Source organism: Zeugodacus cucurbitae, chromosome 5 (assembly GCF_028554725.1).
Source record: "Zeugodacus cucurbitae isolate PBARC_wt_2022May chromosome 5, idZeuCucr1.2, whole genome shotgun sequence".
Lineage (NCBI taxonomy): Eukaryota > Metazoa > Arthropoda > Insecta > Diptera > Tephritidae > Zeugodacus > Zeugodacus cucurbitae.
In genome coordinates this window covers 4,247,366-4,259,681 of record NC_071670.1, presented here as the reverse complement: position 1 = coordinate 4,259,681, position 12,316 = coordinate 4,247,366, and the positions used below count along the sequence as shown (strand labels likewise).

The 12,316-nt window shown below is 30.7% G+C and overlaps 2 protein-coding genes across 2 annotated transcripts; both read right to left on the bottom strand.

The window, feature by feature from the left end:
* Positions 1-3,259: 3,259 nt before the first annotated feature.
* On the bottom strand, positions 3,260-4,962 carry LOC105208567 (protein YIPF1). The gene is made up of 4 exons (XM_011178490.3): positions 4,370-4,962; positions 4,098-4,298; positions 3,916-4,008; positions 3,260-3,850 (listed from the first exon to the last, which is right to left on the bottom strand). The coding sequence occupies exons 1-4, from the start codon at positions 4,829-4,831 to the stop codon at positions 3,548-3,550; spliced, it is 1,059 nt and encodes a 352-aa protein (XP_011176792.1). The 5' UTR covers positions 4,832-4,962; the 3' UTR covers positions 3,260-3,547.
* Positions 4,963-5,284: 322 nt separating this feature from the next.
* LOC105208570 (probable cytochrome P450 311a1) lies at positions 5,285-7,682 on the bottom strand. The gene is made up of 6 exons (XM_011178491.3): positions 7,411-7,682; positions 7,082-7,276; positions 6,843-7,025; positions 6,702-6,771; positions 6,314-6,632; positions 5,285-6,243 (listed from the first exon to the last, which is right to left on the bottom strand). The coding sequence occupies exons 1-6, from the start codon at positions 7,562-7,564 to the stop codon at positions 5,659-5,661; spliced, it is 1,506 nt and encodes a 501-aa protein (XP_011176793.1). The 5' UTR covers positions 7,565-7,682; the 3' UTR covers positions 5,285-5,658.
* Between the last annotated feature and the right edge of the window lie 4,634 nt (positions 7,683-12,316).

The window sequence follows — 12,316 nt, the reverse complement described above, 5'->3', positions numbered from 1 at the left end:
TATGACATGATATGTGTCCTAATGTAAGTAGTTCTAAACATGTCTGATTTATCTGTCTTATATATAGAAATGCGGTCCGTTCTCAGGACAGTTAAGTCTCCGTTATCCCGGAGTCATGACGGTCATAATAAAGATTGCATTGGGTGGATAGTGTTTCCTTCGATATGGGGTCAACCAACAATAAGGGAAGGTCCGTATTACATTTTAGAAAGTAAAATCTTCGTTCCCCGACAGATCAGTATTATTTATTGAGATGTTCCCTTCAAAAAATGTACAGTTTGAAATCTTCCAAGCAAGATCCGTATTTCCGAACCGACAATACGCAAATGGTAGTCCCGTGGACAAACCAATAATCTAAGGATATTCTAATATTGAAATTCATGGACGTCATGACTCTATATATAGGAAATGCGATACCGCTGTCTGATTTATATGTCTTTTATATAAAAAGCAGGACAATTAAGTCTCAGTTACCCGAATTTACATATTTTATATGAGACCTAGAGTCGTGCAGATCTTAATAAAGGTTGTAGTGAGTGGATAGTGTAATATAACGAATATGGGATCAACTCATAAGCTCTGAAGACCTGGGTTACATCTTTCCCGGGCAGATCGGATTCTTTAGAAAGCTCCTGGCAAGTAAACATAAAACCCCAAAAAAACTGTATGTTTTTCTGACGGATTTCGAATATAGAATTCTCAAAGGACTACCGCACGGCGGTAAAACTATCGAAATCCATGAACAAGACAAGATCCGTATATCCGAACCGACAAGATATAAAATATTGTCTCTGTCCGCGGGACCTCCAATCTAAGGATGTCCTAATATCGAAAATCGTGGACTTTACGACTATATACCCAAGAAAGGCGGTACTAATGTCGACATTCATGACTTTTGTGATCCTCTATATTACAGTTAATGCAGGTTAAATTCTTAATAGTGTCATATTGACTTGAGGAACGCTGCTGAATCCTTGGCCGAATATCAATGTGAGTCTTTTTAAATTAACCAGTCGAGGAAACCGTTCGAAGATCGTATTTTAGTTGTGATGTATACGAACTATTTCGATCTATATCTCTTTTCACTCCACCTATGAGGAGGCATAATTAGAGGATTATATATATCAAAATGATCATGGTGACGAGAAAAGTTCAAATTCGGATGTCTGTCTGTCCATCCGTCTGTCCGTCCGTCCGTGCAAGCTGTAACTTGAGTAAAAATTGAGATATCTTGATGAAACTTGGAATAGGTATTTCTTGGCACCATAAGAAGTTGAAGTTCGAAAATGGGCGTAATCGGACCACTGCCACGCTCACAAAATGTCGAAAACCGAAAACACTTGAAGTGCCATAACTAAGCTATAAATAAAGCTATGGATGTAAAATTTGGTATGAAGGGGCATATGTGGATGTAATTTTTTTGGGGAAGTGGACGTGGCCCCGCCCTCTACTGTTTTTTTGTACATATCTCGCAAACTACTAAAGCTATATCAAGGAAACTTTCTAGAGTCGTTTATTTTAGGTACTACCTTATACAGTCCAAAAATGGAGGAAATCGGATTATAACCACGCCCACCTCCCATACAAAGGTTAAGTTGAAAACTGCTAAAAGTGGGTTAACTCACTAACGAAAAACGCCAGAAACACTAAATTTGACATAAGAAATGGCAGATGGAAGCTGCACTAAGATTTTTTTACAAAATGGAAAACGGGCGTGGCATCGCCCACTTATGGGTCAAAAACCATATCTCATGAACTACTCGACCGATTTCAATGAAATTTGGTTTGTAATAGTTTCCTTACATCCCAATGATATGTTGTGAAAATGGGCCAAATCGCTTCACAACCATGCCTACTTCCTATATACCAGAACTTTGAAGACGATCTGAATCGTTTACTTAACAATATACATATAAAGTAAGCACTAGTGAAGATATCGATGCAGAACTGCATTTATACTGCATTTATAGTGTGGCAGCCCCATTCTAAAAATAGCCGAAATCGGACCATAGGTCTTCAAGGCCCCATATATCGAACATGAGGACCTCGGTGCTTCTAGTCTAATATTATGGTTTCCAACTTTCAATGGACTTTATACAATATATATGACGAATATGTGGGTCAAATTGTGTATTATATAATATAAATAAAGTTAAATAAATAAATGTATTAAATGTTCGGTTACACTCGAACTTAGCCCTTCCTTACTTGTTTTCATAAAATTTATTTTACCAATTTTGTATTTTTTTGGCGCTGTAAATCACCTACCGTCCCACTGTACCCACTGATATCTACAATAACTCAAGCTAGTTTTCATTTTCACGCCAAATTTTAATCAGCCAAGTGGAAACGTGTTTCAACCCTATTGAGGATCAAACAAAAAACAACAACAACAATAATACCCTTTGGCATAAACAAAAGCGCTTTTCCGGCAAGTGAACGCTTTTTCTCTCAATCAATGTCAACAAAATACGCTGCTGCTCAGTAGGACACGCATGCAGTCGACAATAAACAAAAATGAAGACACTGGGGAAAGCACAAAACGAAAAAGGTGAAAGCAGGAAAAGTCAAACACGTGCAGTGGCGAGGTTACGCATGCGCAGTCGAAGGGTTGATTGTTAACTTGAAAAGTGGAAAGAAAGTAAACGGTACTGCAATAACAAAAAAAAAAACAACAACAATAATAAAAAACCGTGCTATTTAAGTTTCGTTTTGTGCTTATGGATTTAGGGTTGATTTGTTAGGCTTTTATTGTGTCGCACTTTAATGTAACTATTGTAACCTTGCAACAACGCAAGCGGCAGGACAATGCAAAACTAGTTTGGCTGCTCTATATTGCAAAAAAAAAGTATTTAATATTTAAATTGAACTTCACTGCGCACTGAAGCGTTGTCAATGCCAATGCAATGAGTGACAGTTACGTGAAAAACCCTTTTCCAAACGCTTTCTTGCGTTGTTGCTGGCTACAAGTAAAGCGGAAAAATTCGTCTTTTATTTAAAATTAAAAAAATATATATATAAAATGACGTTGATGTAGGGCGAAAGGACACGTGCAATGACACGCGTTGTGTAAATGATTGAATGAATATGTAAATTTATGTGAATGCATGCTACACATATGAAGCCACATTATGCAGCTTAATTTAATTAGATAAAATCTTATAGGTAACAACACATAAGCGCATTAACAAACAAAGGCTAAGCTAAATATTACACTAAAATATTTATATATTACAAATTCAAAGTGAATAACAAAATATATTTTTTGAGGTTATTTATATTTTTGGCTCATTTATTTAAGCATTAAATTTTTTATTATTAAATTAAGTAATTACAATGGAATATGTTGGCATTTATAATAAGTATATATATATGTAATAATAAAAATATTTCTTTTCTATTATTATATATTGCAAATAAAATTAAAAAGTACCAATTCGCCTCAGTGGCAAATAATAAATCAACAATTTCTAAATTCAAATTAAATTTAAATAAAAAATCTTAATTTGCTAAGAAAAAACGCGTTTGATTTATGCGTAATATTTACTCAACGTGTGCCATTGGGCGGTGAAATATTGCCAGCAATGACTTGTGGGCTCACAATATGCTGCGCCGCCTGTGTAACCGCCTGCAAGGCAGCAGGCACTGGTCCATTAGCTACTACACTGCTGGGCACATGAAAGAAGTACAACATGAAACCAGCAGCGAGTAAAAAATGCGCACCCAGTATGCCGATTATGAGGAATAGCGACAATTTAGAGTTACGTAGCGCAGGAGTGAGCACGAAAATCAGCACTGAACCGGAGAGTAGAGCGGCGGTAATAACTAGTAGCCATTGTAGCAAGCTAATCTGTAGCACAAGAAAATATTGTAGAAAGCTTCAATTAAAAATAACAGTAGAGACGTGTAACCCACCTGTATAACCCACAATACGGAGACGGGTATGTAAATAAATAGCGAATAACCGTAAATGCACATTAGCGATAACAGTGAGGGTGAGTAGTCGGCCTATCGACGCAAAGTATTGTAAAAAAATATACATGCATACAGACATATTTAACAATATTGGTAGACAGATGCTTAATTTACGGACTTACACTTTCAGTTTCGACATCATCGGTAATCGGTTTGAGACTATACTTAAAGAGTGCCCACAAGGCGATGGGGAATAGATTGGCGTAGATGAAAATACAAGTGGCGGCATAGGAGACTAAATGGAAATTATAACGCCAGTGGTAGTTGTCATTGGCGTGCTGTAAATAACTAGCAATATTGCCACTTATGGCAATCGAAAAAATCTGCACAATTTTTTCGTATAAATTACAAATATAATAAAATATACATAATACGAAATTGACAAAGTACTCACCAGCGTTACGGTAATCCAAAATGGCCCATACAAGTCAGGATTCTGACCAATACTCGAACGCAAGTAGTTGCCACCAGCACGCTTTGGTATCATGGAGTTAGCAATGCGCTCCAACACCACATAAGTATCAACATTGAAGAATTGCTGATAGTATTCAAGTGTTAGAAACGACACCTTGTTGCTGCTGCCAGCATCATCAGCACCACCAGCGCCGCCACCGCCAGCTGCGGCATTATTAATATTTCCAGCACCACCTGCGCTATTGGAGCCACTTAGGATGCCTGCTGAGTTGCTCATGTCATAAATCAAATCGTTGAGTGCATTATTGCCGCGCGTTGCACCTGCAGAACCGCTGGAATGCGTTGGTGAATTCACATTTATTTGTGCCGGTGGGCTGCTCATACTGGGCGTGCTGTTGTAATCACGAAATTGTAGTAAATCATCTGCACCACTTGTTTGCATTTTAAACGTCACTTATATCGTAGAAAAGTGTAATTCGTTTAAAAATGATTATTTTATTTGTTCACGACACGTAAATGACAATCAGAAAACTTTGTTTGCTGAACTACGTTGACGAATCATATGATGTTGCGTTGCCAACTATTTTGCGTATAGTGTTTATAAACACAGGGTTGCACGTAAAAAGCTAATAATCTTTTCATCAACTTAATTTTTGCAAAACATAGAAAAACGTTTTCAGTTCAAATTTTAAACAAGCTGAAGTGTTTACTTTAATAAAAACTTAAATTAAATGATTATATATCTCAATTTTTGGACTGATGTTTCATTTGATTGCCATAAAAACGATTAACGATAACCAGTGTCATCGATTTCATAATGTAATTTGTCATCCCTAATTTTTTCACTTAACTGACTTTAGCTTCCTGCAAATTTCAAGAACAATTTTAAAAATTCGTGAAATAGAGTATTTTAAAAGCTTTTTAAGCGAGAATAAACTTTTTGAATAGAGTAATTTCAAAGGTGTTTCGTTTGTTTTTGTCGATATTTGCTGACAATTAAGTTCTATGGCCTTCGGATATGTGATACCGGAAGTAGCTGGATGCTCATTCGAAAGGGCCAAGCCAGTCCAGCAGCAGAGTTAGAACATAGGAGGAGTATAATAGGCCTAATAAGAACACGAACAACTAAAATTAAAATAATTTTATTTTTTTTATTTCAGTTAGTGTGCGGTCAAGTAGATACTTTATTCAAGACTTAAAAGTTATACGGTCAAGTATGTTATTCAGATTCAAAATAAAAAAGCAATAAAATAACCTTCACATCACTTTCTACACCGTTTTTACTCTATGCTTGAATAACAAATTGAAACCATTCAGCGACTTCAGCACCATTTGCGATTGCAGCACTAACTCCTCATGTGGATCGCGCAGTTCTACTACAAAATTCCGCAAAATCTGCACCGTTAGCATCTTCATAATAAGTAGCGCATAATTACGTCCTATACACATATGTGGTCCACCCGAGAATGGCATATAGACATAAGGCGGCAACTGTTCCTTTTGTGTTTGTGCAAAACGCAACGGTTGAAACTCCGCTGGCTTTTCAAAATATTGCGTATCATGTGCTAGACCATACAAATCAATCCAAAGTGTTACACCAGCGCAGTAGTGCCGTCCACCTATCACCGTATCGCCGGTAGTCTGCCGCCCCGTGAGTGGCGCTATGGTATAATAACGTAATACTTCCTTAATGAAAAGATCTAAATATGTCAAACGATTGAGTGTGTCAGCTGTTAGTACAGCAACATCCAAGAGCTGCTCTTCAATTTCAAGTACCAATTTTTGTTGTTCTGCCGTGTATTTACCAAGACTGTAGAGCACAAAACACATTGCTGCCGTGGTAGTGTCAACACCCTGTATAATATGTGGATATTTAATACACAGTAAGCATTTTTAGGGTTTCATGCGTATGGAGGAGACTCACCGCGAACACAAACGTATTCACTTCATCACAAATTTCGCTGCGTGTCAACTGCTCCCCAGCTATTTGTGTGGTTAGCAGTGTGTCCAACAGTGTACGACGTTGCTTGCGTATGCCTTCTTCGGCTGGCGCTGTAGCAGTTTCAGTAACCAACGCCTCCTGTTGTTTAAGTGCCTCGATGCGTTCATCAATCACACTTGCCATCAGCTGATGTATCACTGCGACAGACGCGCTGAGCTCGCGATACATTTTTGTGCGTTGAAATATGAAATCCAACGCCAATAGTGGATTCGTCATGCGTTTGAAGAGCAACTCACTGGCTCTGTGCAGTTTCAAAGATATTTTGTGTTTGAGAAAAGAAAAATTTCTAAAATTATTCAAATTTACCGACTTGTGAAAGGCGTGTGCGTAACTATTGTGTGGATTCGTGAGTGAATTCAGCTGTTTACCCATTGAGGTTTCTAAAAATTTTTAAGTGGCAGATATTAAAAACATTTAAAGTTGTAATTAATATATAATATTATGTTCCTACCAACAATCGCATCCAATATACAAGCGAAGAGATAATCGCTTACTTCAATTGAGTTACCCTTGGTTGCATGCAATTTTCCCACTAATTCATCGCCATGCTGCGCTATCACAGGTGTGAAAGTGTTGAGTATATTTGGGTGAAAAGCGGGGCTTAGCGCACGTCGATGTGTTTCCCACTGTTTGCCTGCAGAAAATTGTTTAAATATTTTCTAATTTATTTACGAAATATGCTCAACTTACCATGACTTATCAACAAACCATTGCCGATTAGTACGCTCAATTGTTGGAATGCCACCGGTCTCGTTAGTGTCGGTTCATTCAAAGCTTCACGCGTTTCCGCTGGACTATGCAGAAACACCCACAGCTCGGGGCCTAGCCATAAACGATAGGTTTCACCGTATTTGGCACGAAAATCGGCGATGCTTTTGAATAAAGCTGTGCAAATAGGTTTTGAGAATTTAATTTAAAAGCATGCAAATTAGAATTATTTGAAAATTTGAAATTATGCATTTTTTTATTTATAAAGCAAATTTGCTGTCTTTTCAGCATATTTTCATTTTAACACTCACATTCTGGCTTCAATTTACTTATCATTTGCACATTACCGACCAGCGGTATGGCCCATGGTCCGCGTATACGACAGCCGACTCTAAGTATATCCCACTTAGCGTGTATAAAATAGCATAAGGCACAGGTTAAAAATATAATTAGCACCAGGGACATTATTGTGTGCACTTATTTTGGTATATTTTTTTATCAAATTTGTTGAATATTATTTATTATAATTTTTCATTGTTATTATGATTATTTTTTAACTAATTTATAATTGAATTAATTAATTAATTGTTTATTTTTATTTTTTCGCTCAAATTCAATTTAATTTTTTCACTCCTCTTTCTTATTTGCACACACTCAATTATTGATTTTTAGTTAATTTTAGTCTTTTTTCTTCTATAAATCAACCAGTTGGATTAGAAATTAAGATTTGCGTGCATTCCAAGCGATAAGTTTCAGCAGACTGAACGACTCGGCTGCAGAAAAGCGATATTTTTCAAATAACTAGACATGCATACCAGTGTATGTACACAGCAAGAAGCTACTTTGAACTTTTTAATTAGTATTTGTGCAAAAACAAGAATGTTTGTGTAGGTATGTAAGTAAAAAAATTAGAAAATAATGCCGAAACCTGGTTTTAGATTTTTTTTCAATTTTTTAACTGCTGTAATATAATATTAATAATTATTTCATAATTTATTTAAAAATATAAAAAAATTTTAATTTGATTTTTTTTTTTTACTTTTAATTTTTTAATTTTTTTTTACTTGGTTTTTAATTTTTTTTTTGGACCTTTTTAAAACTACTTTGACTTTTTATTTTTTAATTATATGTTTTTAATATTTTTTCTTTTTATTTGGTTTTTACTTTTTTTAAGTTTACTGGAATTTTTATTTCTTTTTTTACTTATTTAATTTACTTAGATTTTTTTATTATATATTTTATTATTTTATTATTTTTCTATTTTTAAATTTTTTTTTTACTATTTTTTGTTTACTTTGATATTTTTATTTTTATTTCTTTTCTTTCTTCATTTCATCTTGTTTGGTATTATTTTTATTATAGCCTCAGCAATTATAAATCAATCAAGACAATTGAACGCACAACAATTTATTTATTGAGACTTTGACACATCAAAAGCAAAAAAAAAAAATTGTCTTCAACTCTTTTTTGTGCCACTGTACAAAGACTAATTGATTACGAAGAGATAAGCCGCATTGAAAGTATACTGTTTAATCAAGCAATAATTATTTATAGCGGGCGAAGGATAACCACTTAGACAGTACATTGAAATAAAAATAAAAAAAATCCAAAAAAAAAAATAATAATAAAACCAAAAATAAAAATTCCATAAAAAATTCACCTAGTGCAGAAAATGAAGTAGAAGAAAAAATATCAATAATCAAGTCGTGAAATACTTTCATTTTCATTAAATATTTTATTTTTCCCCATTTTCGTTTCAATTATGATTTTTTTCATCACCTCTCAATTTTGGCGCTTTTGCTTCTGGTATTTTGGTTATCTTTATAACATTACATAATTTCACTTTACACATAACCAATTCATTTTGAATAATTATATAATTTTTTTCTGATATTACTATTTGATTTTTGAAGCAAGTACATACAGGGTACCAACTAGTGCACATTTAAAGCGTACGAATAAATGCTACAGTTAACGACTGTCACTTGTCAGTTGTCAGCTGTTTTAGAAATGTCATGTTAACGTATTTTTCGCCAGTTTTTTGAATTTCAAAATCTTACACATTTATTTAATAAACTTTCAAGCCTTTCTGTGTCTTTTATTTGACATTTTCTTTATTTCTGTATTGTTTAAACAAAATTTTCTGTGTTTTTGACAGCATTTTTGACATTTGACAGCGATCAGTTTTCAATATAAACTTTGCAACTGTCAGCTGTCACTCAAATTGGCGATTGTTGTCACTTGTCAATTGTTATTTTCAGTTTTTACAAAACTGATTTTAAATTTCACATTTATGAAGAAAATTCTCTAAGAAAAAAATAAAAATAATAATCAACTGTCAACTCATATGAGCTGTCAAATCGAAAAAAATTCCAAAAATGTGTCAATACTACTGTCTGCTGCTGTCAACATTACTCATCATCAATATATTTTTCTTTTTTATATATGAAAATTTCTATTTATTTCTGCTCTATTCAATTCATTTTGTTTAACTATTTTCATTTATAAATAAATAAATATTTTTCTTATTTTGTTTTCTTTTAATTTGATTTGTATATATTGTTCATATTTTTAACTACTCATTTACATATATGATTTCTTGCTTTGCAAATATTTGTTGTTGTTGTTATTATATTATATATAATATTATTAAGTTTTTTACCTTTTCTTATATCAACTCGTTGGTTTTCGTTCACATTAAATACTTGATTTTTGAATTATTTTTTCAACATTTTCTTCATTTTGTTATAATACTCTGTTCACATAACTACATTTTAACATGTTTAATTTTTTATTAACTCTCTTTAAAAATAGTTATTTTCTCTCAAGCTATTGTTTTGAATATTTTTTTTCAACACTGTTAGTTTTAAATCATTCATAAATTCAATTCAACTCACTTGTTTATGGCTCTCTCCACTGTCGTCTCTCTCGCTCACTCCCACAAACAATTTCGTTTCACATGTTTAACTCTTTTATCTTACTTAGTATTTTCTATTTATAGTATTTTCTCTTTCTAGCGCTCTTGTCATTTATTTTGTTCTCTTTCACTCTCACACTCTCTTCACTTTTGGGCATTCTTATTTTATAAATTTTTAATAATATTCTAACTGTTAAATCTCTATTTTTTCACATTCCACACACTTTTTCTCTCTCTGTATATATAACTCTCGCTTCTCTTTGCCTTTTATTTATACATTTCTTTTAATATTTTTTACATTTTTATTAAAAAAAAAACAGAGTTGTTTTTGATTGTTGTAAAGCATAATCAATTCTAAAAAAAAGAATTGCAAAATAATTTTTAAATAAAAAATTTTTAAATTTGAAAAAAAAATTTTAAAAATTTTGAAAATGAAAATATTTTAAATTAAAGTTCTAAAAAAATTATAAAAATTTTGAAACTAAAAAAAATGAAATTTACAAGAATTCTGAAAAAAATCTAAATAAAAAAATTTTGAAATAAAAAAAGTTCTGAAAAAATTAAAGAAAAAATTTAAATAAACAAATTTTGAAATTAAATTAAAAAAAATTAAATTTACAAGAATTCTGAAAAAAATTTAAATAAAATAATTTTGAAATAAAAAAAGTTCTGAAAAATTAAAAAAAAAAAAATTAAAAAAAAAATTTAAAAAAATTAAATTTACAAGAATTCTGAAAAAAATTTAAATAAAATAATTTTGAAATAAAAAAAGTTCTGAAAAAATTAAAAAAAAGTTAAATAAACAAATTTTGAAATTAAAAAAAAAATGTACTCAATAAAATTAAAAAAACATTTAAATAAAATAATTTTGAAACTAGAAAAAAAAGTTCTGAAAATATTTTTTTTTTAATATTTTCACCTAAGCAATTTAAATAAACAAATTTTGAAATTAAAAATAATTCTAAAAAAAATGAAAAAATTGAAATAAAATACAGTTGAACTTCCATAACTCGAACTGCTCTAACTCGAAGTTCTCCATAATTCGAACTATTGAATTGGCAATAGAAGTCAAAATGCATACCACTTATCTGCTGTAACTCGGAAGTCTCACTAACTCGAAGTTTTTTGTGGATTATGGTGAATCGAGTTAGAGAAGTTCCACTGTAATTTTGAAATTAGAAAAAAAATGTTGTGAAAAAATAATTTTAAAAATATTTGAAACTAAAAAAACTTAAATAAACCAAATTTCGAAATTTGAAAAAAAAAATTCAGAAACAAAAAATTATTTTTCAAAAATAAATTATAAAATAGCTAAAAACAATAATAATAACGACAATAACAATGATTTACGCCATTAATTTCTGAAAATAAATTAATATATAGTCCTGAAAATGAAAAAAAAGTAAATCAAATTTAGTAAATATACACAAACCGGGTATAAAAATTAAAAAATAAATTAAGCTTTAAAAAATATTAATTTCATATGTAGTTATTTTAATGTATAAAAATAAATATGCTACAAAATAATAATAAATTAAAAAAAAATTAAAATTGTGTTCAAATTTCATATTTATAATTCTAGTAAACTAAAAAAAACAACTTTTTTTTAATTAAAAATATTAACTCGCAAAAATAAATTAATTAATAATAAAAAATAGTTTTTGAAAAATAAAAGATTTAAAAAGTATTAGATAATAATTAAAAAGATACTAATTAAATAAAAAATAATTAAAGTAAATATTAAAAAAATTTAATTGAAAATGTAACAAAAAAATTGGAATATTAATAATTTAATAATAAAATATTTCAAATATTATTAATAAAAATTTTAATATTTTTAAAATAAAATAAAAATTAATACAAAAAAAGTTATTATAAAAAAGCAAAATAAAAATAATTTCAAATAAAAAAATTTTGCTTTTATAATTGAAATTTAATCTAATTCTTGTAAATATAAAAAAATAATACTAAAATTAATAAAAAATGTTCAAACTATTTTGAAATTTATTTTCTCTTTTATTTATTGATTTATTTTCATGCACTTATCAACTTATATAACTAAGTGTAAATATATATTTGTTTCTTTGTTTACTTTTAATTCGTTGAGAACTTAACTGCTTAATTATTGATTTCACTTTCAGCTTTGCTATAATTTAACGCAAAGCGAGTAGCATACAAAACTTACACAAACAAAATTTTTCAATTTTTTTTCTACAATAATAAACTTTTAGTTTTTACCTACGCACTCGTTACATAACTGTGTAATTGTGTGTGGTGCGTTGTTTTACAAAAATACAAAA

Coding starts and splice junctions, on each gene's coding strand:
- LOC105208567 (XM_011178490.3), bottom strand. CDS start 4,831: ATGCAAACAAGTGGTGCAGATGATTTACTACAATTTCGTGATTACAAC. Junction 4,299..4,369: donor TTTGGATTACCGTAACGCTG/GTGAGTACTTTG, acceptor AAAATTGTGCAG/ATTTTTTCGATTGCCATAAG. Junction 3,851..3,915: donor CCGTATTGTGGGTTATACAG/GTGGGTTACACG, acceptor CTTGTGCTACAG/ATTAGCTTGCTACAATGGCT.
- LOC105208570 (XM_011178491.3), bottom strand. CDS start 7,564: ATGTCCCTGGTGCTAATTATATTTTTAACCTGTGCCTTATGCTATTTT. Junction 6,633..6,701: donor TACGCACACGCCTTTCACAA/GTCGGTAAATTT, acceptor GAAACTGCACAG/AGCCAGTGAGTTGCTCTTCA. Junction 6,244..6,313: donor TGAATACGTTTGTGTTCGCG/GTGAGTCTCCTC, acceptor CATATTATACAG/GGTGTTGACACTACCACGGC.